The sequence below is a fragment of the Pongo abelii genome, chromosome 20 (genome assembly GCF_028885655.2).
Source record: "Pongo abelii isolate AG06213 chromosome 20, NHGRI_mPonAbe1-v2.0_pri, whole genome shotgun sequence".
Taxonomy (NCBI): Eukaryota; Metazoa; Chordata; class Mammalia; order Primates; family Hominidae; genus Pongo; species Pongo abelii.
The window spans coordinates 57600466-57624964 of record NC_072005.2 but is presented as its reverse complement, the minus strand read 5'-3'; the positions used below and the strand labels follow the sequence as shown (position 1 = coordinate 57624964).

Genomic DNA, 24499 nt, shown 5'->3' with positions numbered 1-24499 from the left:
GGCCCAGAGGGAGAGCCCCCACCCCACTACCCCACCCCCAGCCAGGCCCCCAGGATAGACACAAGCCTGCCCTCTCCTCCTACACAGGGAGCTCTGGAAGGACCAGCTCAACAAGCCCAAGGCCAGGCTGGGCCCCCAGGAGACCCAGAAGACAACTGGGCAAGGTGGGCTGGAGAGTGCGGGGGAAAGCAAAGGAGTTCTGTGACCTCAGCATCTGAAACTCATTTCACGCATCAGGCCCCAGGGCTCAGCTTCCGCCTTCGGCTTCCCCTTCTGCCAAGAGCCCTGAGCCACTCACAGCACGACCAGAGAATAGGCCTGTCTCAGGCAAGTCCTGTGCCTCCTATGCCGAGATGCTACTGCCACTGCTGCTGTCCTCGCTGCTGGGCGGTGAGTGGGCCGAGGGCCAGAAAGGACCTGGGGCGGAGCTAGGGCTGGGGTTGCAGGTTGAGCCTCTGTCTCCCCACAGGGTCCCAGGCTATGGATGGGAGATTCTGGATACGAGTGCAGGAGTCGGTGATGGTGCCGGAGGGCCTGTGCATCTCTGTGCCCTGCTCTTTCTCCTACCCCCGAAAGGACTGGACAGAGTCTACCCCAGCTTATGGCTACTGGTTCAAAGCAGTGACTGAGACAAGCAAGGGTGCTCCAGTGGCGACAAACCACCAGAATCGAGAGGTGGAAATGAGCACCCGGGGCCGATTCCAGCTCACTGGGGATCCTGCCAAGGGGAACTGTTCCTTGGTGATCAGAGATGCGCAGATGCAGGATGAGTCACAGTACTTCTTTCGGGTGGAGAGAGGAAGCTATGTGAGATATAATTTCATGAATGACGGGTTCCTTCTAAAAGTAACAGGTATGGAATGGGGTGGGAACCCCTGCCTGTCACACTGGGGAGGGACCCTGGGGACAGGCTATGGGCTGAGCAGAGAGGGCTCTCAGGGACCCCTGCAGCACTAGAACCCCCCACCCCGGTCTCTGTCCCAGCCCTGACTCAGAAGCCTGATGTCTACATCCCCGAGACCCTGGAGCCCGGGCAGCCGGTGATGGTCATCTGTGTGTTTAACTGGTCCTTTGAGGAATGTCCACCCCCTTCTTTCTCCTGGACGGGGGCTGCCCTCTCCTCCCAAGGAACCAAACCAACGACCTCCCACTTCTCAGTGCTCAGCTTCACGCCCAGCCCCCAGGACCACAACACCGACCTCACCTGCCATGTGGACTTCTCCAGAAAGGGTGTGAGCGCACAGAGGACGGTCCGACTCCGCGTGGCCTGTGAGCATGGCCTGGGAGGGTGGGGCATTCAGACAGACCCGGTGGGTAGGTGGTGGGAGGAGCCCAGAGGGGCAGTGAGTGGCTCCCAGCTCAGGAGCATCCAGGGAGAGGAAGCTGTGGGGTCCCAGGATGCCGGCTCAGCCCTGGGAGAAGGATGGGAATGGCGTCTGGTCCACACACGTGAGCCCTGGTGCTGGTTGTCACTTGTCTATCCGGGATAGTCCCACTTTCTTTTCCCTGAGGGAGTTTTTTCCAGGTGTGAGGAATAAATTGTCCCTCCCTGAAGCCAGCACACAATCTTGTTGCAGATGCCCCCAGAGACCTTGTTATCAGCATTTCACGTGACAACACGCCAGGTACTGAGGGCCGTCGGGCTGGGGCTGGGCCAGTTGTCTTTAGATGAAAAGTCTTCAGGGGATGAGGGGATGTGCTCCTCCCTGTACCCCTTCTCTCTTTCTCCCTCCCTTTCTCTCTTTTTTTTTTTTCCTCCCATTCCAGCCCTGGAGCCCCAGCCCCAGGGAAATGTCCCATACCTGGAAGCCCAGAAAGGCCAGTTCCTGCGGCTCCTCTGTGCTGCTGACAGCCAGCCCCCTGCCACACTGAGCTGGGTCCTGCAGGATAGAGTCCTCTCCTCGTCCCATCCCTGGGGCCCCAGACCCCTGGGGCTGGAGCTGCCCGGGGTGAAGGCTGGGGATTCAGGGCGCTACACCTGCCGAGCGGAGAACAGGCTTGGCTCTCAGCAGCGAGCCCTGGACCTCTCTGTGCAGTGTGAGTGTGCCCAGCAGGGGCCTGGAGTCCATTGGGAGGGCAGAGGGATACAGGGGCTGGGCTCAGGGTCCTAGAGCTGAGGGGGCCTGGAGCCCCAGGCCTCGGGGACCAACCTTCTTACCTGTGTAGACCCTCATGCAGTTTGTGTCTGGGACTCAGTGGGTGATTCTGCACTGCCCTTCTATCCCACCCACTTCCCCCACCTCAGTCTCCAGGATGCTTCCCTTTACCCAGAGGGAAGCCCCTGGTCCGTCTAGAGCCAGTCCCCTGTCTCCATTTCAGATCCTCCAGAGAACCTGAGAGTGATGGTTTCCCAGGCAAACAGGACAGGTAGGAAAGGAGACAGAGGAGCCAGGGCCTCTCAGTGCCGAATTCGGGGCCCAGGAGTCTGGAGGGTCCCCACGCAAGAGGGTCCCTGAGTCCTGAGCTGCACATCGATTCTGCCTCTTCCTTCCCTAGTCCTGGAAAACCTTGGGAATGGCACGTCTGTCCCAGTCCTGGAGGGCCAAAGCCTGCGCCTGGTCTGTGTCACCCACAGCAGCCCCCCAGCCAGGCTGAGCTGGACCCGGGGGGGACAGATTCTGAGCCCCTCCCAGTCCTCAGACCCCGGGGTCCTGGAGCTGCCTCGGGTTCAAATGGAGCACGAAGGAGAGTTCACCTGCCAGGCTTGGCACCCACTGGGCTCCCAGCTCGTCTCTCTCAGCCTCTCCGTGCACTGTGAGTGGGGGAAAGGGGGGCACCTGGGTCCCAGGAAGGGGCCCCTTCTGAGTCCTGTCCTCCCTCCCCTCAGACCCTCCACAGCTGCTGGGCCCCTCCTGCTCCTGGGAGGCTGAGGGTCTGCATTGCAGCTGCTCTTCCCAAGCCAGCCCGGCCCCCTCTCTGCGCTGGTGGCTTGGGGAGGAGCTGCTGGAGGGAAACAGCAGCCAGGACTCCTTCGAGGTCACCCCCAGCTCAGCCGGGCCCTGGGCCAACAGCTCCCTGAACCTCCAAGGAGGGCTCAGCTCTGGCCTCAGGCTCAGCTGTGAGGCCTGGAACATCCATGGGGCCCAGAGTGGATCCATCCTGCAGCTGCCAGGTTAGGGGGCCGCCTGGATGCCAAGGTTCTTGGAGGAGAAGCTGAGTGGGGCAAAGAGTAGGGTCCTGTGGTTGGAGCAGGAGCTCGGAGGGACACAGCAGACCCGTGGCATCTGTATGTAGACAGGAAAACACAATGGGAAGTCCTAACACCTGGGCCGGGGTGTGGTAGTTTCCTAAAAGTAAACAGACGGGTTGCAGATACAGTGTCCGCCATGGGAACTGGAAGCCTGAATGCCGAGTGATGAGCGGGCTTCATGAGCCCTGCGTGGATGGGAGATGCTCACCTGGCCCTCTCCGTGTGCAGATAAGAAGGGACTCATCTCAACGGCATTCTCCAACGGAGCGTTTCTGGGAATCGGCATCACGGCTCTTCTTTTCCTCTGCCTGGCCCTGATCATGTAGGTTAAGAAGAGGCGTGGCTGGGTCTGGGGCCTGGACCCAGGAGGAGGGGAGGCGTTGCAGGCCGAAAGAGTGAGGGTCATGATCAACGCAGTATACCACTGGAGGCTACATGAGTAAACAGCAAACTATTCTCATAAATGCAGAATGTTGTCAAACTGACAAACGGCGTCTGCTTCCCAGAGGGAATGCTGAGGGCAGTCACGCCCCAAGCGAAGTGTTTCTTGTAATTAGGCACATCTGAAGCTTGTTAGTAATAATATGAACCTGTGATCAATTAAACAGCTGACCAATTGTTACCTCCTGCTCCCTGCTCTTTCTACCCAATAAATACGAAGGGCTGTAGAGGCTCAGACAGCTGCCCTTGCTCACTAGAAGCAGGGAGCCCTCTTCTTCTCCTGACCCCTTCCTTTAAAATAATTTCTTTTGTCTTCAGCTTTCATTTCTACGTTTGTCCTCCTTCTTTCAGTCTCATAATGACGGTCTCAGGTAGTAACAGTAGTAACTGTCGTAGTGACGGTCTCAGGTAGTAAACGTGGCAGTCTATCACAGGGAGGTGCAGCAGGGCACAAACAGGTGGGTTCATTTCCTCAGCATGAAGATTCTACCAAAGAGACGGACTCAGACAGAGACCCCGAGGCCCAGGTTCTCCCGGCACAGCACGATCCTGGATTACATCAATGTGGTCCCGAAGGCCGGCCCCCTGGTGAGTGTCTGGGCCATGCTTCCGCTTTTTCTCTTCTCTAAAGCTGACACCCCACTTTCTGACTTCTGCGCCCCTTGTCTTAGGGACATCAAGGTGGGAAAAGCACCAACGATAGTTCTGAATTCAAATCCTGGCTGGTGCTTACTAGCTATGAGACCTCAGCCACATCACTCACCCCCTCTGAGCCTTCATTTCTTCCTCTGTCTCCTTCGAGAGTTGGTTTGAGGATTAGAATACATGCACTTTCTCAATCTGTAGCCACTATTCCATTATTACTGCCACCATTAACACGACTAATTACACTTAACTGCTTAACAATTATGCGTATCGTCGGGAGGCTGTACATCCTAGGGATTCAGCACAGGGGGTCTGAAATCAGCCTGCATGGGTTCAGATCCTGCTGTCATCACTGTGTCATGAAACAAGTGTCTTAACTTCTCTGTGCCTCAATTTCTTTAGCTGTAACATGGAGATAATACTAGCAGCCACCTCCTAGGATGATGCTGGGTGTTAAATATATTGTACTTGTATAATCAAATATTCAGAATATCACCTGGCCCCTGGGTAATACTTTGTAAATTCTGGAAATTATTAAGAGACAATATCTTATGCTGATGACTGCAAAATTGTATCTCGTGGCTCCTTCCCTGAACTGTGGACTGTCTATGCAACATCTCCATGTGGGTGTCTAATCAGCACTTCAAACTTAGCCTGTCCAAAACCAACTTAAGATAATTCCCCAGCCTGAGCAACATAGTGAGACCTCTTCTCTACAAAAAAAATTAAAAATTAGCCGGGTGTGGTGCTGCATGCGTATTGTCCCAGCTACTTGGGAGGCTGAGGTGGGAGGATCTCTTGAGCCTGGGAGTTGGAGGCTACAGTGAGCCATGATTACACCATGCACTCCAGCCTGGGTGACAAAGTGAGACCCTGTCTCAAAAAAAAAAGGCCAGGCATGCTGGCTCACACCTGTAATCCCAGCACTTTGGGAGGCCAAGGTGGGTGGATCGCCTGAGGTCAAAAGTTTAAGACCAGTGTGTTCAACATGGTGAAACCCCATCTCTACTAAACATACAAAAAATTACCTGGGCATGGTGGTGGGCACCTGTAATCACAGCTACTCCGGAGGTTGAGGCAGAAGAATCACTTGAACCCGGGAGGTAGAGGTTGTGGTGAGCCGACATTGCGCCACTGCACCCCAGCCTGGGCAACAAGAGCGAAACTTCATCTAAAAAAAAAAAAAGACTAATTCCACCATTTATGCTCTATCTCTATCCCCATCTTAGCAAATAACACCACATTTGCCCAGCCAAGTCTAAAGCTTTAGAATCATGTTTCACTCCTCTCTTCTCTATCACCCCACAACCAATCCATCAGCAAATTCCCTTCAAAATACAACGAAGCCAGTTCTCCCTACTCTTCCCTCACTACTACAAGCCATGCACCAACACCCCCCACACCCCCGGGCACCACAGGCCCCTTCTGCATGCCTTCTCTGCTTCCGTTCTCACCCCCTCCAGTCTTTCTCTCCGTGCATGCATGCTATCATTTATTTTATTTATTTTTATTTTATTTTATTTTTTGAGATGGGATTTCACTGTCGTTGTCTAGGCTGGAGTGCAGTGGCAAGATCTCGGCTCACTGCAACCTCCACCTCCTGGTTCAAGCGATTCATCTGCCTCAGCCTCCCAAGTAGCTGGGATTACAGGCATCCACCACCATGCCCCCCTAATTTTTGTATTTTTAGTAGAGACGGGGTTTCACCATGTTGGTCAGGCTGGTCTCGAACTCCTGACCTCAGGTGATCCACCCGCCTCAGCCTCCCAAAGTGCTGGGATTACGGGTGTGAGCCACTGCACCCAGCTATCAATTATTTTTTTGAAACAGATTTTCTCTCTGTTGTCCAGGCTGGAGTGCAGTGGCACAGTCTCAGCTCACTACAACCTCCACCTCTCAGGTTCAAGTGATTTTCCTGCCTCAGCCTCCTGAGTAGCTGGGACCACAGGCATGTGTCACCATGCCCAGCTAATTTTTGTATTTGTGGTAGAGACAGGGTTTCGCTATGTTGGCCAGGCTGGTCTTGAACTTCCCTCGATGCCCTATTAAACAGTCATCCCACCCTCCCTTTCGCTGCCTTCTAAAGGTGCTCAAATTTCTTGATGGCATTTGTCACTTACCAGTCATTGTACTTTTGCTAATTATTGTCTGTTCCTCTTTCCAAGATGGAATGCAAGCTCAGCAAGGCAAGGGCAGGGACTTAGTTTCATTCTGTGCTATAAATCAGTGCCCGACACATGGTAAGTGCTCAAATATTTGCTGAATGAATGAATGAAGGATGGTGGTTCTTCCCTCAGGCTCAGAAGCGGAATCAGAAAGCCACACCAAGCAGTCCTTCTCGGACCCCTCTTCCACCAGGTGCTCCCTCCCCAGAATTAAAGAAGAACCAGAAAAAGCAGTATCAGTTGCCCAGTTTCCCAGAACCCAAATCATCCACTCAAGCCCCAGAATCCCAGGAAAGCCAAGAGGAGCTCCATTATGCCACGCTCAACTTCCCAGGCGTCAGACCCAGGCCTGAGGCCCGGATGCCCAAGGGCACCCAGGCGGATTATGCAGAAGTCAAGTTCCAATGAGGGTCTCCTAGGCTTTAGGACTGGAACCTCGGCTAGGGAGGAAGGTAGAGTAAGAGGTTGAAGATAACAGAGTGCAAAGTTTCCTTCTCTCCCTCTTTCTCTCTCTCTCTCTCTTTCTCTCTCTCTTTTTAAAAAAAAAGTCTGACCAGGCACAGTGGCTCACACCTGTAATCCCAGCACTTTGGGAGGCCAAGGCAGGCAGATTGCCTGAGGTCGGGAGTTCGAGACCAGCCTGGCCAACTTGGTGAAACCCCCGTCTCTACTAAAAACACAAAAATTAGCTGGGCATGGTGGCAGGCGCCTGTAATCCTAGCTACTTGGGAAGCTGAGGCAGGAGAATTGCTTGAACCTGGGAGCCAAGATCACACCATTGCACGCCAGCCTGGGCAATAAAGCGAGACTCCATCTCAAAAAAAAAAAAAAAAAAATCCTCCAAATGGGTTGGGTGTCTGTAATCCCAGCACTTTGGGAGGCTGAGTTGGGTGGATTGCTTGAGCCCAGGAGTTTGAGACCAGCCTGGGCAACATGGTGAAACCCCATCTCTACAAAAAATACAAAATATAGCTGGGCTTGGTGGTGTGTGCCTGTGGTCCCAGCTGTCAGACATTTGAACCAGAGCAACTCCATCTGGAATAGGGGCTGAATAAAATGAGGCTGAGACCTACTGGGCTGCATTCTCAGACAGTGGAGGCATTCTAAGTCACAGGATGAGACAGGAGGTCGGTACAAGATACAGGTCATAAAGACTTTGCTGATAAAACAGATTGCAGTAAAGAAGCCAACCAAATCCCACCAAAACCAAGTTGGCCACGAGAGTGACCTCTGGTCGTCCTCACTGCTACACTCCCGACAGCACCATGACAGTTTACAAAAGCCATGGCAACATCAGGAAGTTCCCCGATAAGTCCTAAAAGGGGGAGGAATGAATAATCCACCCTTTGTTTAGCAAATAATCAAGAAATAACCATAAAAGTGGGCAACCAGCAGCTCTAGGAGCTGCTCTTGTCTATGGAGTAGCCATTCTTTTGTTCCTTTACTTTCTTAATAAACTTGCTTTCACCTTACCGCCTCGCCTTGATTTATTTCTTGTGTGAGATCCAAGAACCCTCTCTTGGGGGGTCTGGATCAGGACCCCTTTCTTGTAACACAGCTACTTGGGAGGCAGACGCAGGAGGATCACTTGAACCCAGGAAGCAGAGGCTGTGGTGAGCCAAGATCACACCACTGCACTCCAGCCTGAGCAACAGAGTGAGACCCTGTCTCAAAAAAATAAAAATCCTCCATGGATAGGCCATCTCGTCCCAGACCTGGGCATTCAGAACAGCCTGACAAATCTGTCCTGAGCAGCCTTCTCTGAATATGGTGTTCTGAGAAGGCAGGCAAAGATTTGCCTTTGACACACCCCAGTTCCAGTCCAGAGGACTGCGCAGTTTCATGGGTTCTCAGAGATGGGAGGGCCTTTAAAGATGATTAGATACAGCCAGGTGCAGTGGCTCACACCTGTAATCCCAGCACTTTGGGAGGCTGAGGCTGATGGATTGCTTGAGGCCAGGAGTTTGAGACCAGCCTGGCCAACATGGTAAAACCCCGTCTCTACTAAAAATACAAAAATTAGCTGGGCGTGGTGGTGTGCAACTGTAGTCCCAGCTACTCGGGAGGCTGAGGCAGAAGATTTGCTTGAACCCAGGAGGCCGTGGTTGCAGTGAGCCGAGATTGCGCCACTGCACTCCAGCCTGGGCAACAGAGTGAGACTGTTTAAAAAAAAAAAAAAAAAATGACTAGATAGGCTCCTAAGTCACCTCCAGCCTGCTGCCTATTTTCATACCACCTGCAAGCTAGAAATGTTTTTACATTTAAATGCTTGGGGAAAAAGTCCGAAGAAGAACTTTCTTCTGTGGTCCCCGGGAAGGAGATGAAATTCAAATTTCAGTGTGGTGCCCAACCATGCTGATTCCTTTACACATTGCAGTTATTTTCATGCAGAGTTGAGTCACTAGCCTGCAAAGCCTAAAATATTTACCATCTGATCCTTTACAGAAGTTGGCTAGATCTTAATCTACATAAACTCATTTGTTTTCACAGAAGAGGAAGCAAGCGCAGAAGTCCATAAAGAGTTCAAGAGTAGCCGTGGGAAAAATGACTAGGTCTGTGACCAGAGGAAGGTTTTCAGGGTGAGGACTGGAAGGGCAGGAGACTGCACGTGGATGGGGTGCTAATGCGCTCTCAGACCCACAAATCTAAAGAAGTGCAAACACATGCGGGGATGGAGGCGGGAATGCTTTGGAAACGGAACAATGACAAACTTACAACATGCTGAGAATCACATGCTGGCTCACACCTGTAATCCCAGCACTTTGGTAGGCTGAGGTGGGTGGATCACCTGAGGTCAGGAGTTCAAGACCAGCCTGGCCAACATGATGAAACCCTGTCTCACCTAAAAAAATACAAAAATTAGCCGCATGTGGTGGCGGGCACCTGTAATCCCAGCTCCTCGGGAGGCTGAGGCAGGAGAATTGCTTGAACCTGGGAGGTGGAGGTTGCAGTAGCTGAGACCGTGCCACTGCATTCCAGCCTGGGCAATAGAGTGAGACTCCGTTTCAAAAAAAAAGAAATAGAGCAAAGGTGAGCACTTTGCTGGCCATCTCCTCTGCTGACTTCTGCTCCTCCATAGCCACCCAAGGGGCCTTTCTTCGGTAGTTATTGCATAGTTGGTGACATGGCAAGGTGGCCCTCTCTGGTGTGTTTTGTTTCCTGGCCGTGCTAAACACTCCAGATACCGAAAAATAAAAAATAAAAAACTGAGCTGGACATGGTGGCTCATGCCTGTAATCCAGCACTTTGTGAGGCTGAGACAGGTAGATCACTTGAGCTCAGGAGTTCGAGACCAGTCTGAGCAACAGAGCGAGAGCCTGTCTCTACTAAAAATACAAAAATTAGCCGGATGTGGTGGCGGGTGCCTGTATTCCTCAGGTATTCAGGATCCTGAGGCATGAGAATCGCTTGAACCCAGGAGGCAGAGGCTGCAGTGAGCTGAGATCGCGTCACTGCACTCTAGCCTGGGTGACAGAGTGAGACTATGTCTCAAAACAAACAAAGAAAAAACCTGAATTAGCTGTAAGGACCAAAGTTGGCCACCAGACGTCAGTATACCCAGGATGATAGGACTACAGACTCATGGTGTGGAATGGGATCACCCAATGCAGCCACCTCATTTTACAGAAGGACTTCAGAGAGGGACAAGGTCTTGCATGTCACACAGCTGAACTGCAGAGCTGGGATTCAAACTCAGGCCCAGGATGGGTGAGTTTACACAGTCTCCTTTAACTAAGCTTAGAGTGGGAAGGATGCTGCAAGGGCTTGAGAAAAAGGGACTTCCCTACAAGCCGCACAAAGATTAAGACTCTGCTTCCTTCCTTCTACCACCAAAGTCTGCCATGAGAGCAACCCTTGAAGATCTGTTTGACCTGGGAAATTACACGATTGCATTGCTAAGGCACCAGGTTTGACCAGGTGTCAGTAACTTTGAAATGTGTGTGTTAAGGTCCTGACTTCTGCAATAGTGACTTGGGACTTGGAGGGAGGGCATTGTTATCCAGTACTCTTGGGGAAAGGCAATGTTGTGCAAATGAAAACAAACAAACAAATAAACAAACAAAAAACACCAGGCTTGGGATCAGAAAACCCAAGGGGAACTTTCCGTATTGCCAAATATTCTTTTTCTTTTTCTTTTTTTTTTGAGACGGAGTCTCCCTCTGTCGCCCAGGCTGGAGTGCAGTGGTGCAATCTCGGCTCACTGCAAGCTCCGCCTCCCGGGTTCACGCCATTCTCCTGCCTCAGCCTCCCAAGTAGCTGGGATTACAGGTGCCCGCCATCAAGCCCAGCTAATTTTTTGTATTTTTAGTAGAGATGGGGTTTCACCGTGTTAGCCAGGATGGTCTTGATCTCCTGACCTTGTTATCCGCCCTCCTCGGCCTCCCAAAGTGCTGGGATCATAGGCATGAGCCACTGCGCCTGGCCTCCAAATATTCTTTTTAACCAGTCAACTGGGACATTAACTCCAGGAAGTATGAATATGAAATAGTTATATTTTTTCTGATCACTGATTCAATCATTTTTTTTGTTTGTTTGTTTGTTTTTCGTTTTTGAGGCAAGAGTCTTGCTCTGTTGCCCAGGCTGGAGTGCAATGGTGTGATCTCGGCTCCCCGCAAACTCTGCCTCCCGGGTTTAAGCGATTCTTATGCCTCAGCCTTCCGAGTAGCTGGGACTACAGGTGTGCACGCCACCACACCCAGCTAATTTTTGTATTTTTACTACTAGAGACGGGATTTTGCTATGTTCACCAGGCTGGTCTCCAACTCCTAACTGCAACTGCTTTGCTCGCCTCAGTCTCCCAAAGTGCTGGGATTACAGATGTGAGTCACCATGTCCAGCCTCCTCTGTTTCTTGATATGAGAGTTGTGTCCCCTGCTTCTCCCATACCTTCTCCAATTCCACCATTGGCAGACACCATGCAGCCTCTTACCCCTTTCTTGGGTGACATATCACCCAGATTGCAGAAGCCCAGCTACCCTCCTTCATGTCCATCCATCCCCTGCTATAGACAAAATGTATGTGTCCTTCCAAAGTCTAGGTTGAATTCCTAACCCCCAATGTAATGATATTTGAAGTCAAGACCTTTGGAAGGTGATTAGGTCATGAGGGTGGAGCCCTCATAAATGGGATTAGTGCCCTTAATAAGAGACCCCAGAGAGCTGTCCCTCCTACCATGTGAGGACACAACCAGAAGGCACCATCTGTAAGCCAGGAAGTGAGTCCACATCAGACACTGAATCTGCTGACATCTTGATCTTGGACTTCCCAGCCTCTAGAACTATAAGAAACAAATTTTCATTGTTTACAACCCACCCAGCCTATGGTATTTTTGTTATAGTAGCCAGAAAGGACTCAGAAACCCACACATCCTAACCATGCTGGACTGTGGAGTGCAGGCTACACTGCCCCAAGCTCCTCATTGCCCCCAGCTTTTCCTCTCTAATGCTCCTCTCCCCTGCACAGGGAGATGCAGGGCACAGCAAGAAGTTGGCTGCCCACACAGACACCCAATGGGGAGATAGCATGTTGATTCCTCCCATTCTATCAGGAAACCCTAGTCTTTCCTAAACATTTTCTTGGAGCACCCCCACCTACCCAGAGCCCTGGTACATGTGAAGAGTTCAAGAAAGAGAGGATGATGAAGCATCTCACCAAAGACTTCTCACCTGTCCAACAGCCAGCTGGCAGCTTTGTTTTTTTGGGAAGCTAGGCGGAGAGAAGCTTTCTGACCCCAATATTGGCTGCCCTCTTTAAACCATTTAAGAGGCAACAGAAAAAGTCCTATTCAGGGCGGGACACAGTGGCTCACGGCTGTAATCCCAGGACTTTGGGAGGCCAAGGCGGATGGATCGCTTGAGGTCAGGAGTTCGAGACCAGCCTGGCTAACATGGCAAAACCCTGTCTCTACTAAAAATACAAAAATTAGCCAGATGTTGTGGCGGGTGCTTGTAATCCCAGCTACTTGGGAGGCTGAGGCAGGAGAATCGCTTGAACCTGGGAGGTGGGTGTTGCAGTGAGCCAAGATCGCACCACTGCACTCCAGCCTGGGCAACAGAGCGAGACTGCATCTCAAAAAAAAAAAAAAAAAAAAAGAAAGAGAAAAAGAAAGAAAATATCCTGTTCCTGGAAACCATCATTCTGAGCATGTACCCTGGAACTTAAAGTATAATAATAAAAAAAGAAAATGTCCTATTCAACATCTGCTAATGAGGAGGACTTAGGTATCATTTATACAGAAAATGTCATCTTTATTAAATAAGTCATACCCCCACCCTCAAGTTTTTGCAGCAAAATGGCTCTGCAAAGAGTTTCTGCCATGGATTGAATGTTTGTGTCCCTCCAAAATTCATGTTGAAACTTAACCTGCAGTAAGATGCCCAGTTTCAAAAGGAGCTGGCGCAGGTTTGCAAGCACATAACCCAGCAAAAAAAACAAGAACAACTTACTTCTGGAGTAGTCTACATGTGCCACCTACCTAACCTACTTAACGAAACACAGATCTTTTCATAGTTCTCCAAGTTTGTCACTGTGACACAGTTCAGACTGTCCAGAAGTAAAATGACTGGAAATAGCAAAGGCTATGCATTTGTGGAGTTTGAGTCTGAGGATGTTGCCAAGATAGTTGCTGAAACAATGAACAACTACCTGTTTGGTGAAAGATTCTTGGAGTGTCATTTTATGCCACCTGGAAAAGTACATAAAGAACTCTTTAAAGACTGGAATATTCCATTTAAGCAGCCATCAAATCCATCAGCAAAATGGTATAATCAGAATCGGACACTAACACAAAAGCTACGGATGAGGAGCAATTTAAAAAGAAACAAAGATTACTCAGGAAGAAATTAGCTGATTGGGCACAGTGGCTCACACCTGTAATCCCAGCACTTTGCGAGGCCAAGGCGGGTGGATCACCTGAGGTTAGGTGTTGGGGAAAAGTTGAGTGTTGGGAAAAAAGCTGAGGCAGGGCTTGCTTGTCTGACATAATGTAAAAGAGTCTTGGAACATGTCCCGGGTCCAGGGTCTAAAACGTCTCGTGGCCTTTGGAACACCAAGCTCTGTGCTAAAGGGTGGAAGGCTGCCCTGCTGCATGATAATCTAAGCCCAGGGCATAAAACCCCTTGTGGCTTGGATGGAATCTAGGGCTCAGAGCATAAAATCCCTCGTGGCCTCTGGAATGTGTCTAGACTTGCTGGCTCCTTGCTTCTAGCATTCCCAGGCTCATAGATCGATTGTATCTTAAACTAGAAGAACATGTTTCCCATTATCTCAAGTAGCAGAACATGTTCCATATGCTTCAAAGAAAATGCTAAACTGTCACAGCTGTAAATCATGCACTTGATGCACTGCTTTCTTTCAACCCCCACATCCTCACCACCTGCCTGTCTGTTTGATCACCAATAAACAGTACGGGCTTCCAGAGCTCGGGGCCTTCGCAGCCTCCATACTAGCGTTGGCCCCCTGGACCCACCTTATGCACTCTTACCTTGTCTTTTCTCTTTCCTTTGACTCTGCCGGACTTTGTAGCCCCCATGGCCTGGTACTGGGTCTGATCACCCCAGCATTCCTGGCGCCCAACATGGGACAATGAAGATCCCGGTGAAGAAACGCTAGAGGACATGAAAGTGGAGGAAGTATCATCAGAGGACACCTGAGGACGACTGAAAGAAGCTCGGTGGGAAAGCTGAGTGCTCAGAAGAACCAGGGTAACAATCGGACAAGGTGAAAGCAAACATTCTGCTTATTTGAATTTCTTAAGGCATTTATTACGAAAAGGGGCAGTGAAAGTTAGTACTCAAAATTTGTTATCACTCTTTAGTACAGTAAAGCAGTTTTGCCCATGGTTTCCAGAACAAGGGACTATGGAGTTGGATGAGTGGGAGAGAACTGGCAAAGATTTTAAAAAGGCATATAAAGAGGGAGCAAAAATTCCAGTTTCCTTTTGGTCAATGTGGGCGCTAATAAAGGCAGCTCTTGAGCCCTTTCAAACAGATGATGAGGCAGATTCAGATGAGGGAGAGGAGGACGAGTGTAAAAAACTAACTTCAGATTCTGAATGCAAGGAGCAAAAAAGAGAAGAGGTTAAAGAAGGGGAAACTGAAAAAGGTATATTTTACTAGCCCATCAGCTCCACCTGCTGAATTAAGTGAATGGCCACCTCCTCCCTTTCCCCTTAATGGGCAAGAAAGTGAATTAGCTGTAAAACTTTCTGCTCCTGTAGTTGCAACATTAAAACCTGGAGCAATTGGTGGTGCTATGCAAAATTCTATTCAAAAAGCTAGAGCAAGCCAGGCGCAGTGGCTCACGCCTGTAATCCCAGCACTTTGGGACACCGAGATGGGTGGATCACGAGGTCAGGAGATCAAGACCATCCTGGCTAACACGGTGAAACCCCATCTCTACTAAAGATACAAAAAAATTAGCCAGGCGTGGCGGCGTGTGCCTGTAGTCCCAGCTACTCGGGAGGCTGAGGCAGGAGAATCACTTGAACCCGGGAGGTGGAGGTTGCAATGAGCCAAGATCGCACCACTGCACTCTAGCCTGAGCAACAGAGCAAGACTCTGTCAAAAAAAAAAAAAAGCTAGAACTGAGGGAGACCTTGAAGCATGGCAATTTCCAGTTACTATAATCCAGCAAGGAGGACAGAATATAATTAATTGGGCCACTTTTCCTTTTAAGTTATTAAAGGAATTTAAGTAAGCCATTACTCAATATGGACCGAACTCTCCTTTTGTGCAAACTTTGTTAAAAAATGTGGCTCTTGATAATAGATTAATACCGTATAATTGGGATACTTTACCAAAATCTGTTCTCACTCTGTCTCAGTATTTACAGTTTAAAACATGGTGGACTGATGAAGCTCAAACTCAGGCCAAGGGAAGACACACAAGTGCAGCCACCTGTGCCTGTTTCCTTTGAACAGTTAATGGGAGTTGGCCCTAATTGGGGTAGATTTAAAAATCAAGCAGTAATGGAGGATGTTGCCATTGTTCAGCTGTGCTCTGCATGCTTGCGGGCACGGGAAAGGATAAATGTTACAGCGGAAAAATATCCTTCTTTCAGTTCGTCCGACAGGGACCTAAAGAACCATATATTGATTTTATTGCTTGGCTCCAAGAGGCTGTGTATAAATCCATAACTGATAAAACAGCTCAGGATGTTGTAATACAGCTTCCTGCATATGAAAATGCTGATGCGGAGTGTCAAACTGCTATCAGACCTATGAGAGGGAAGCCTCATTTGGCTGAATATATTGGGGCTTGCGATGGCATTGGAGATAACTCGCATAGGGCTACTCTTTTAGCTCAGGCTATGGCTGGATTGAAAGTAGGAAGGAATGTGCCCTGTTTCTCAGGCTCTTGCTTTGTGGACAATTTGGACACGCAAAAAAGGAATGTAGAAAAGGAAAATAAAAAGTCTGGACAAGATATATGGTGGAGCGATGCACATACAAAGAGCTGAGAAAAAGGAAAGATAATTATATGGGGAAGAGGATTTGCTTGTGTCTCTCCACGTGACAATCAGGTGCCTGTGTGGTGCCCACCAAACATCTGAAGATGTATCATGAGTTACAGCATCTAGTGGACCCACCTGTACAGTGCAAATTGAAGTCTTAAGGATTGCTTTTTTGCTATACTGTTGCACAAGAAGGATAAGCCTCGATTTGCTTTTTCTGTGCCTTCTGTTAGAAGGGGCCTGTTTCTCATTATCATGGAAAGTTTTACCCCATGGTAATTAACCAAAGTGGCAGAAGCTGAGTTACAACTTGTAGAACAAATGCTTCAGCAATGGCATGCCTCCCGGCTACAGCCACAAAAGTTTTTGCTTATGTTTCGCTAGATTTACTAACGTGGGGGTGAGGGTATGCTTGTGTTTTTGCAGGAGATGAACAAACTGTGCGGATGCCCTCAAGATGTGTACGACCATGGAATGGGAGACTGGAGGGACCCATGGATCCCATCCGTGGACCTGGTTCCCCCAGTACAAGCCATGAGCCAGTTGAGTCTGAATGCAAAGAATGGAACGAGGACTGACTGGAGTCATGCTGACATCAACCCCCATAACATGGGGACAGATCAAGAAAACCACACAGGAAGCTGAGAAACTGCTGGAACACCAGGGTTTTACCTTTTACTGGGATTCAGAGGTACAATAGATGCTTAACGGACCAATGCTTTCTGACTGAGCTCCTCTCTACCTGAATACAAGAGACCCTAATAGTTAGGCAGGAATATCATCGCCCCTATTCAGCATGAAGTTGCAGAAGACGGACCTTCGTCCTTCTGCAACCCTTAGGATTAAGGGTCCTCTTGTAAAAGGGAAAGGGGAAATATATAAGAAGCATTCAAACCAGAACGACTCCATTTTGAATAAGGGCCAATGCATCCTAATGAGGAAGGGATGAAAAAATGAATATATCTATAGGATATAAATATCCCCCATATGCCTGGGACCTGTTGTTGGATGCTTACAGATTAACACACAAGCCTGGTTGGCAGTAGTCCCCAGAAAAAATAAATCACAGGCTGCTTTGCATATGATTTGGGGGCGTAGTTTAAAATATAATTATTCCAATCCTAAAACTCTGAAGTTCCGTCCTAATAAGCTTGAATGTGAGCGAAACAAAGTTTGGTTTGAAGGTGTGGATGCTTGAACTTGGGAAGATTGTATAGCAAGTAAGGCTGAGGTGCTACAAAATAATTCCTATGGAATAAACATTGATTAGTCCCCTAAGGGGATCTTTAAAGAAAATTGCACTGGAAGGCCTTCTTGTAGAACAAATGTAGTAAACCAGAGGAATCGCTGGCAAAGGAATCATACACAGTATGTTCGGACGGAAGCTAATGCCCCTATCATATGGAGTCCTGCTGGCATTGTTGCCCCTAGTCCAAAAATGATATCTCCTGCCATAAGACAGGAACATTCTGAATTATGGAAATTAGCTATGGCTCAAAGTTCAATCAAAAGTTGGGAGGGTACATATAAAAGGTATAGAGGGGAGGGAGGTAAAAATAAACATGCTCTCTCTTTTCTTTCCAACAGGACCTTTTGGATTCATAGTTGTGTTTGGCCACCTTTTATGCTAGCAACAGGAAATGTTACCAACTTTTAATAAAAATCAGACTATCCTGATAATTAAAGCCAGAGAAGGAGTTTGGATCCCTATGTGTCTCTAAATAGACCATGGGAGGCATCATCATGCATTCATATTGTAACTAAATCCTTAAAAAACTCTTATCCCAAAGATTTATAGTTGCTCTTATATTTGCTATAATTGGCCTCATTGCTGTTACTACTACCGCTGCAGTAGCTGGTGTGGCTGTACATTCATCTGTGCAAACTGCTGAATTTGTCAATAAGTGGCAAAAGAACTCCACAAAATTATGGAACTCCCAAGCTCAAATAGATAAAAAAAATAGTTAACCAAATTAATGATCTCCGTCAGACAGTGATTTGGATGGGAGATCGTTTATGAATTTAGAAAGTAGAATTCAAATGCAATGTGACTGGAATACATCTGACTTTTGTATTACTCCTCATGGTTACAATGATACAGAACACCGATGGAAGAAGGTTAAACGCCATCTAGAGGGTAGAGAGGAAAATCTCACCCTCGATATTGTAAAACTAAAAGAGCGAGATTTTGAAGCCTCTCAGACTCACTTAGCCCTGCTCCCTGGAACTGATATTTTGAACAAGACAGCCAATGGGTTGTCTGCAATCAATCCTCTTAAATGGATTAAGGCCATTGAAAACTCTACACTTGCAAATTCTGTTCTAATAATTATGTGCTTATGTTGTCTCCTTTTAGTCTGTAGATGCAGAAGCCGCCTCTGGAGAGAAAGCCACCACTGAGAACAAGCAATGATAGCTGTGGTGGTTTTACAAAAAAGAAAAGGGGGGCATGTTGGAGAAAAGCTGAGTGTTGGGGAAAAAGCTGAGGCAGGGCTTGCTAGTCTGACATAATATAAAAAGTCTTGGAACATGTCTGGGGTCCAGGGTCTAAAACCCCTTGTGGCCTTTGGAACACCAAGCTCTGTGCTAAAGGGTGGAAGGCTGCCCTGCTGCACCATAATCTAAGCCCAGGGCATAAAACCCCTTGTGGCTTGGATGGAATCCAGGTCTCAGGGCATGAAACCCCTCGTGGCCTCTGGAATGTGTCTAGACTTGCTGGCTCCTTGCTTCTAGCATTCCCAGGCTCCTAGATCAATTGTATCTTAAACTAGAAGAACATGTTTCCCATTATCTCAAGTAGCAGAACATGTTCCATATGCTTCAAAGAAAATGCTAAACTGTCACAGCTGTAAATCATGCACTTGATGCACCACTTTCTTTCAACCCCCACATCACTACCTGCTTCTTTGTTTGATCACCAGTAAACAGTACGGGCTTCCAGAGCTCGGGGCCTTCGCAGCCTCCATACTAGCGTTGGCCCCCTGGACCCACCTCACGCACTCTTGTCTTTTCTCATTCCTTTGACTCTGCTGGACTTCATGGCCCCCACAGTCTAGTGTTGGGTCTGATCACCCCAACAGTCAGGAGTTTGAGACCAGCCTGGTCAACATGGTGAAACCCCATCTCTACCAAAAATACAAAAATTAGCCAGGCATGGTGGCAGGCACCTGTAATCCCAGCTACTTGGGAGACTGAGGCAGGATAACTGCTTGAACCTGGGAGGCAGAGGTTGCAGTAAGCCAAGATTGGGCCACTGCACTCCAATCTGGGTGACAGATCAAGACTCAATCTCAAAAAAAAAAAAAAAAAAAAGGAATTAGCTAAAAAAGGAATTGATTATGATTTTCCTTCTTCCTTCTTTGATTTTCCAGAAAACAGAAAGTATTTCAAAAACTAATTGTCAGACGTCTACAAAAGGCCACGTTTTACATAAGAAGAAAAAGGTTTTAGGCACTCTTGACACTCCTGAGAAGACGGTGGATATACAGGGCCTCACACCAGTTTGTACACCAACATTTTTGGAGAGAGAAGAATCTGAAGTGGCTGAAATGAATGATGATGATGAAGCTAATGAAATAGTTTTCAAACAGCCCATATCCTATGTAAAATAAGAAACACAAGACTCAAACACCTACACACTCATGGAAAAAAAGACAAAGCAAAAGCAATCAGTGATTTTCAATGTATTACATATATTTCTTCCAAAAAATATAATATTTTTATGAGAGTGGACTTTGTGTTTTACTAGGTACAATGAAATGCAACCCTTGACAAGATTTTCAGAGGTAATATACACTGGTCAAGTTAAGGTAAGCAATCTGTAATTTTGGATTGCCTGCCCTTGGCTGAAATACAGGGGTGCATACCAGCTTGCAGTGGCTCGACTGACATTGCCTCTTTGTCCTGGCCTCTAGTTTTCTTTTGATATTTCATAGCTCTCCTTAGTTACTCTACCTAGATAGAAAGTTGACCACTAACTGCAGGTTTAAGTACTAAACTGCAGCCTTTTTCTATCACCAGCAGTTAAAGACCACCAATCTGGTTTGTCCATCTACATGGTTTGTCAGGGACATTTAAGTCATGAGAGTGCTTTAGATTTCAACATCAGATGGTTGAAGCTGGAAGGTATATTATATGTAGTGTGAGAAGGCAGTTCCAGTTTTTTGTTTTGTTTTGTTTTGAGATGGAGTCTTGCTCTGTCGCCCCGGCTGGAGTGCAATGGCGCAATCTTGGCTCACTGCAACCTCTGCCTCTTGGGTTCAAGTGATTATCCTGCCTCAGCCTCCCCAGTAGCTGGGATTACAGGCGCATGCACCACCACGCCTGGCTCATTTTTGTATTTTTAGTAGAGATGGGGTTTCACCATGTTGGTGAGGCTGGTCTCAAACTCCTGACCTAGTGATCCGCCCGCCTTGGCCTCCCAAAGTGCTGGGATTACAGGAGTGAGCCACCACGCCCGGCCCAGCAGTTCCAGTTTTAGCACAGATTTGCTTATGTATTAGTTCAAATTTTAATAGAGATTCAAAAACGACTTTTTTTTTTTTTTTTTTTTACACCAATTTGTTAAATTAGTTTTCACTGGGCTAGCATGGATTCATAACCACCATTTTATACTAGTATCACCAGTGAGGAATTGTATTTCAAACAATAACCAGCAAATAAACTTTTTTCTACAAAAAAAAAAAAAAAGCATAGATGCCCACGTGCCATGGGGCTTAATGAGAACAAGCTCCATGCTGAGCCCTTTACCTACACCACCATGTTCGAATGTCATAGCAACTCTGAGACAAGTGTTCTTGGCCAGCTCCCGAGTGAAACTGAAGCTCAGAGAGGCTAAGCAAATTACCCAAGGTGACTCAGCTTTTCAGGGGCAGAGCCAGTATGTGACATCAGTCAAGCATGTCAGTTGGCCTCCACGCCCATGATCTCAACACTTTCCTGTACCTTTTCTCATTGCGGCAATGAAGAACCAGGGCTTAGGTCGGGCGCCGTGGCTCACGCCTGTAATCTCAGCACTTTGGGAGGCCAAGGCGGGTGGATCACTTGTGGTCAGGAGTTTGAGACCAGCCTGGCCAACATGGTGAAACCCCGTCTCTACTAAAAATACAATAATTAGCCAGTCCTGGTGGCAGGCACCTGTAATCCCAGCTACTCGGGAGGCTGAGGCAGGAGACTCGCTTGAACTCGGGAGGCGGAGGTTGCAGTGAGCCGAGATCGCATCACTGCACCCCAGCCTGGGCGACAGAGCGAGACTCAGTCTCAAAAAAAAAAAAAAAAAAAAAACACACACACACACAACAACAAAGGTGACACCCGAACCTTGACGCCCCGACAACAACAAAGGTGACCCCCGAACCTTGACACCTCGACAGGGCTGAGAGGGGAGAAGCTGGGTGAGGGCCTCTAAATCTGGGGAGATTTCAAGGAAGGGAGGCAAAGATGGCCTCCTGGACCTAAAAGAGGAGAAAGGACATGAGGGTAGAAGAGGCACTGAGAGGCGCCCACCTTGCCCTTGGAAGGGTCCCAAGTAGAGGAGGTGGAATGAATGGGAAAGAGCAGGGACCCCAGGATCTCCAGGGACGGAAGGGGGTTCGGGGAGGATGGGGATTTTAGGAAATCTGTAAGCCCCTACGAAATGGGGAGACCCCGAAGGTCGAATCTTGGAACTTTGAAGGTCTAAAGCCAGTAGGGATAGGGAGTGGAGAGTGAAAGGAAGGGTCTGGTTCTAAGCGGTGGATGGGGCAATGGGGCTCCCCAGTGGGCCAAGGAGATGCCGAGAGGGACTCTCCCCTCAACAACCCAGTCTCCTCTCTCCCTCCAAGCTCCGCTCCGAATCTCCAGACCTGGGCCGGGTCTCCCGGACGCTACCAGAACCTCCCCGCACAAGCGCAGACAAAAGCTTCAGCAAAAATGCCTGAAGGCGCAGAAAGGCGCTCGCCAACCAGAGGGAGAAGACGAGGCGGGCGGGGTCCGCAGGGTGGGGATTCAAAAAGCGGCGCGAGTTCTCTGGCCAATCAGAGCCGAGAATAGTGGCTCGCGTCGCTTAACAAGTGGGCGGGACTCTAACCAATCGCCGCTGCGTTCCCCTACAAATCGGAAGTCTCGCTTCCCCTTAAGCAGAAGTTGGTTGGCCGGTTTTCAGAACTCGCCTGTCAATTTTGGAAACTGAGTAAAGGGCATTTCCTTAGCGACACAAGGTCCCGCCTCCAGTCTCCTAGCGCCGCGGGGGCACGGGGGGGGGGCGGGGCAGAAAAAGCCTTAAAGGGCGAGGTACGTGGTAAGCGGTCAGACCCTGGTTTCCAAATGGCGTCAGATCCTGATCTCAGTAATAGGAGAAGCAATAAAAGAACAAGCTAGAACAATCCCATGACGCTAGACTTGAGCAGTGAGCGCCATCTGCCTCTGGGATTTAAAGTAACCGAATGGATAGACCCAGACTTGAAATCTGAAGATCCGGGTTCTCATCAGTCTCCAGGAAAGAAAAGCAAGCCAGATCTCTTGGTAAAAATCCTATTCCGGCCTATTCCGATGTCAGTGCCACTAACATCGTCCAGCATAGGGCGATCCTGTTGCCTGGGACTTCTCCTTAAAATGCAATGTTGTGGGCCAGGCACGGGAGCCTACCCCACTAATCACAGCCTGGGCAACATGGGGAAACCCCATCTCTACTAAAAATACAAAAATTAGCTGGACATGGACATGGTGGCACATGCCTGTAATCCCAGCTACTTGGGAGGCTGAGGCAGGAGAATCGCTTGAACCCGGGAGGCAGAGGTTGCAGTGAGCGGAGATCGCACCATTGCACTCCAGCCTGGGCGACGGAACAAGACTGTCTTAAATAAATAAATAAATAAACAAAAATTTTAAAATACCCTGTAATCCTAGCACTTTGGAAGGCCGAGATGGGAAGATTGCTTGAGGCTAGGAGTTTAAGACCAACCTGGCCAACATAGAGAGACCTCTTCTCTATTAAAATAAATACATAATTTTTTAAAATGTGGATTAAATGAGTTCATATTATTCATTAAAATAGATCTCCAGTCTGGCCAACATAGTGAAACCCCGTCTTTACTAAAAATACAAAAATTAGCGGGGCGTGGTGGCGGGCGCCTATAATCCCAGCTACTCAGGGGGCTGAGGCAGGAGAATCGCTTGAACCCGGGAGGTGGAGGTTGCAATGCGCTGAGATAGCACCACTGCACTCCAGCCTAGGTGACAGAGGGAGATCCTGTCTCAAAAAAAAATAAAAAGACCTTCATTTTACAAAATAATTTAGTACTCCCCCAACTCTCAAGGTTGTGAAAAACAAGGAAAGACTTAGAGAGGGCTGCAGATTAGAGGAGACTAAGGAGAGAGGACGACTAAATCCAATGTGGTAGTCCAGATTGGATCCAGGACCAGAAACAAAGGACATTAGTGTAAAAACTGGTAAAATCCAAATAAAGCCTGCAGTTTACCTAACAGTCCTGTCAGTTTCTTAGTTGTGACTGAATGTACCATGTACATTACATGACAATGTAAGATGGCAACATTAGGGGAACTCCAGTCTGGAGTAAATGAGAACTCTCTGTATTATCTTTGTAACTTTTATGTAAGTATAAAAGTATTCCAGGCCGAGCATGATGGCTCATGACTGTAATGCCTTGGTACTTTGGGAGGCCAAAGCAGGAGGATCTCTTGAACCTAGGAGTTTGAGACCAGCCTGGACAACATTCTGAGACCCTGTCTCTACAAAATAAGGCACCCCGTGTGGCGGTGTGTGCCTGTGGTCCCAGCTACTTGGAGGCTGAGGTAGGAGGATAGTTTGGGCCCAGGAGGTTGAGGCTGCAGTGAGCCATGATCACACCACTGCACTCCAGCCTGGGTGACAGGGGGACCCTGTCTCAAAAAAAACACACAAAAATGTATTGCAAAATAAAGCATTTATTTAAAAATATAAAGACCTATGCCACTCCTCTTAGCTGATTATTTTCCAGTCCCTGAATCACTATATTTGTTTTACTTTCAGAAGCTGTTCCCTCCCCAGGAATATTCAACTTCCAGTCTTCCAGTACCTTCCCATAACAGCCTTTTCTAACCATCTTATCTACTTAATTTTTTATTCTTTTTTTTTTTTTTTGAGATGAAGGTTCACTCTGTAGCCCAGACTAGAGTGCAATGGTGCCATTTCAGCTCACTGCAACCTCAGCCTCCCGCGCTCAAGTGATTCTCCTGCCTCAGCCTCTCAAGTAGCTGGGACTACGGGCATGCCCCACCATGCCTGGCTAATTTTTGTATTTTTTATTTATTTATTTATTTATTTATTTATTTATTTTTGAGACAGGGTCTCACTCTGTTGCCCAGGCTGGAGTGCAGTGGCACAATCTCAGCTCACTCAACGTCTGCCTCCCAGGTTCAAGCGATTCTCCTGCCTCAGCCTCCCAAATAGTTGGGATTACAGGTGCCTGCCACCACGCCCAGCTAATTTTTGTATTTTTAATACAGATGGGGTTTCACCATCTTGGCCAGGCTGGTCTCAAACTCCTGACCTCAAGTGATCCGTCCACCTCGGCCTCCCAAAATGCTGGGATTACAGGCGTGAGCCACCGGGCCAGGCCCCTAACCA

General features: G+C 48.4%; 1 protein-coding gene, 1 long non-coding RNA gene and 1 pseudogene across 14 annotated transcripts; 2 read left to right on the top strand and 1 right to left on the bottom strand.

Moving 5' to 3' along the window:
- The first annotated feature begins 281 nt into the window (after window positions 1–281).
- On the top strand, window positions 282–7913 carry SIGLEC10 (sialic acid binding Ig like lectin 10). 2 transcript variants are annotated; one of them, XM_002829650.4, is made up of 11 exons: window positions 282–390; window positions 470–853; window positions 985–1269; window positions 1578–1625; window positions 1768–2037; window positions 2320–2367; window positions 2497–2754; window positions 2828–3112; window positions 3419–3512; window positions 4108–4219; window positions 6574–7913. In XM_002829650.4, the coding sequence occupies exons 1-11, from the start codon at window positions 354–356 to the stop codon at window positions 6847–6849; spliced, it is 2097 nt and encodes a 698-aa protein (XP_002829696.1). In that variant the 5' UTR covers window positions 282–353; the 3' UTR covers window positions 6850–7913. The 2 variants fall into 2 exon arrangements, with proteins under 2 accessions (XP_002829696.1, XP_063575695.1); XM_063719625.1 differs by lacking the exon at window positions 2828–3112.
- Window positions 673–21857, bottom strand: LOC112130224 (uncharacterized). Of its 12 annotated transcripts, none has more exons than XR_008516700.2 (9): window positions 21738–21857; window positions 13925–14048; window positions 13087–13126; window positions 11614–11719; window positions 5305–5447; window positions 3399–3621; window positions 1803–3287; window positions 1205–1412; window positions 673–803 (listed from the first exon to the last, which is right to left on the bottom strand). It is a non-coding gene; the product is annotated as an uncharacterized LOC112130224 (long non-coding RNA). The 12 variants fall into 12 exon arrangements; XR_008516705.2 differs by having other exon boundaries at window positions 5305–5422; XR_008516708.2 differs by lacking the exon at window positions 5305–5447.
- Window positions 12790–19569, top strand: LOC100445540 (MKI67 FHA domain-interacting nucleolar phosphoprotein-like; annotated as a pseudogene).
- Window positions 21858–24499: the final 2642 nt, after the last annotated feature.

What these genes read in the sequence shown, in the direction of transcription:
- SIGLEC10 (XM_002829650.4), top strand. Translation starts at nt 354, where the DNA reads ATGCTACTGCCACTGCTGCTGTCCTCGCTGCTGGGCG. An exon ending in TCTCAGCCTCTCCGTGCACT is followed by an intron (nt 2,755 to 2,827) that starts GTGAGTGGGGGA and finishes CCCTCCCCTCAG; the next exon opens with ACCCTCCACAGCTGCTGGGC. An exon ending in ATCCATCCTGCAGCTGCCAG is followed by an intron (nt 3,113 to 3,418) that starts GTTAGGGGGCCG and finishes CTCCGTGTGCAG; the next exon opens with ATAAGAAGGGACTCATCTCA.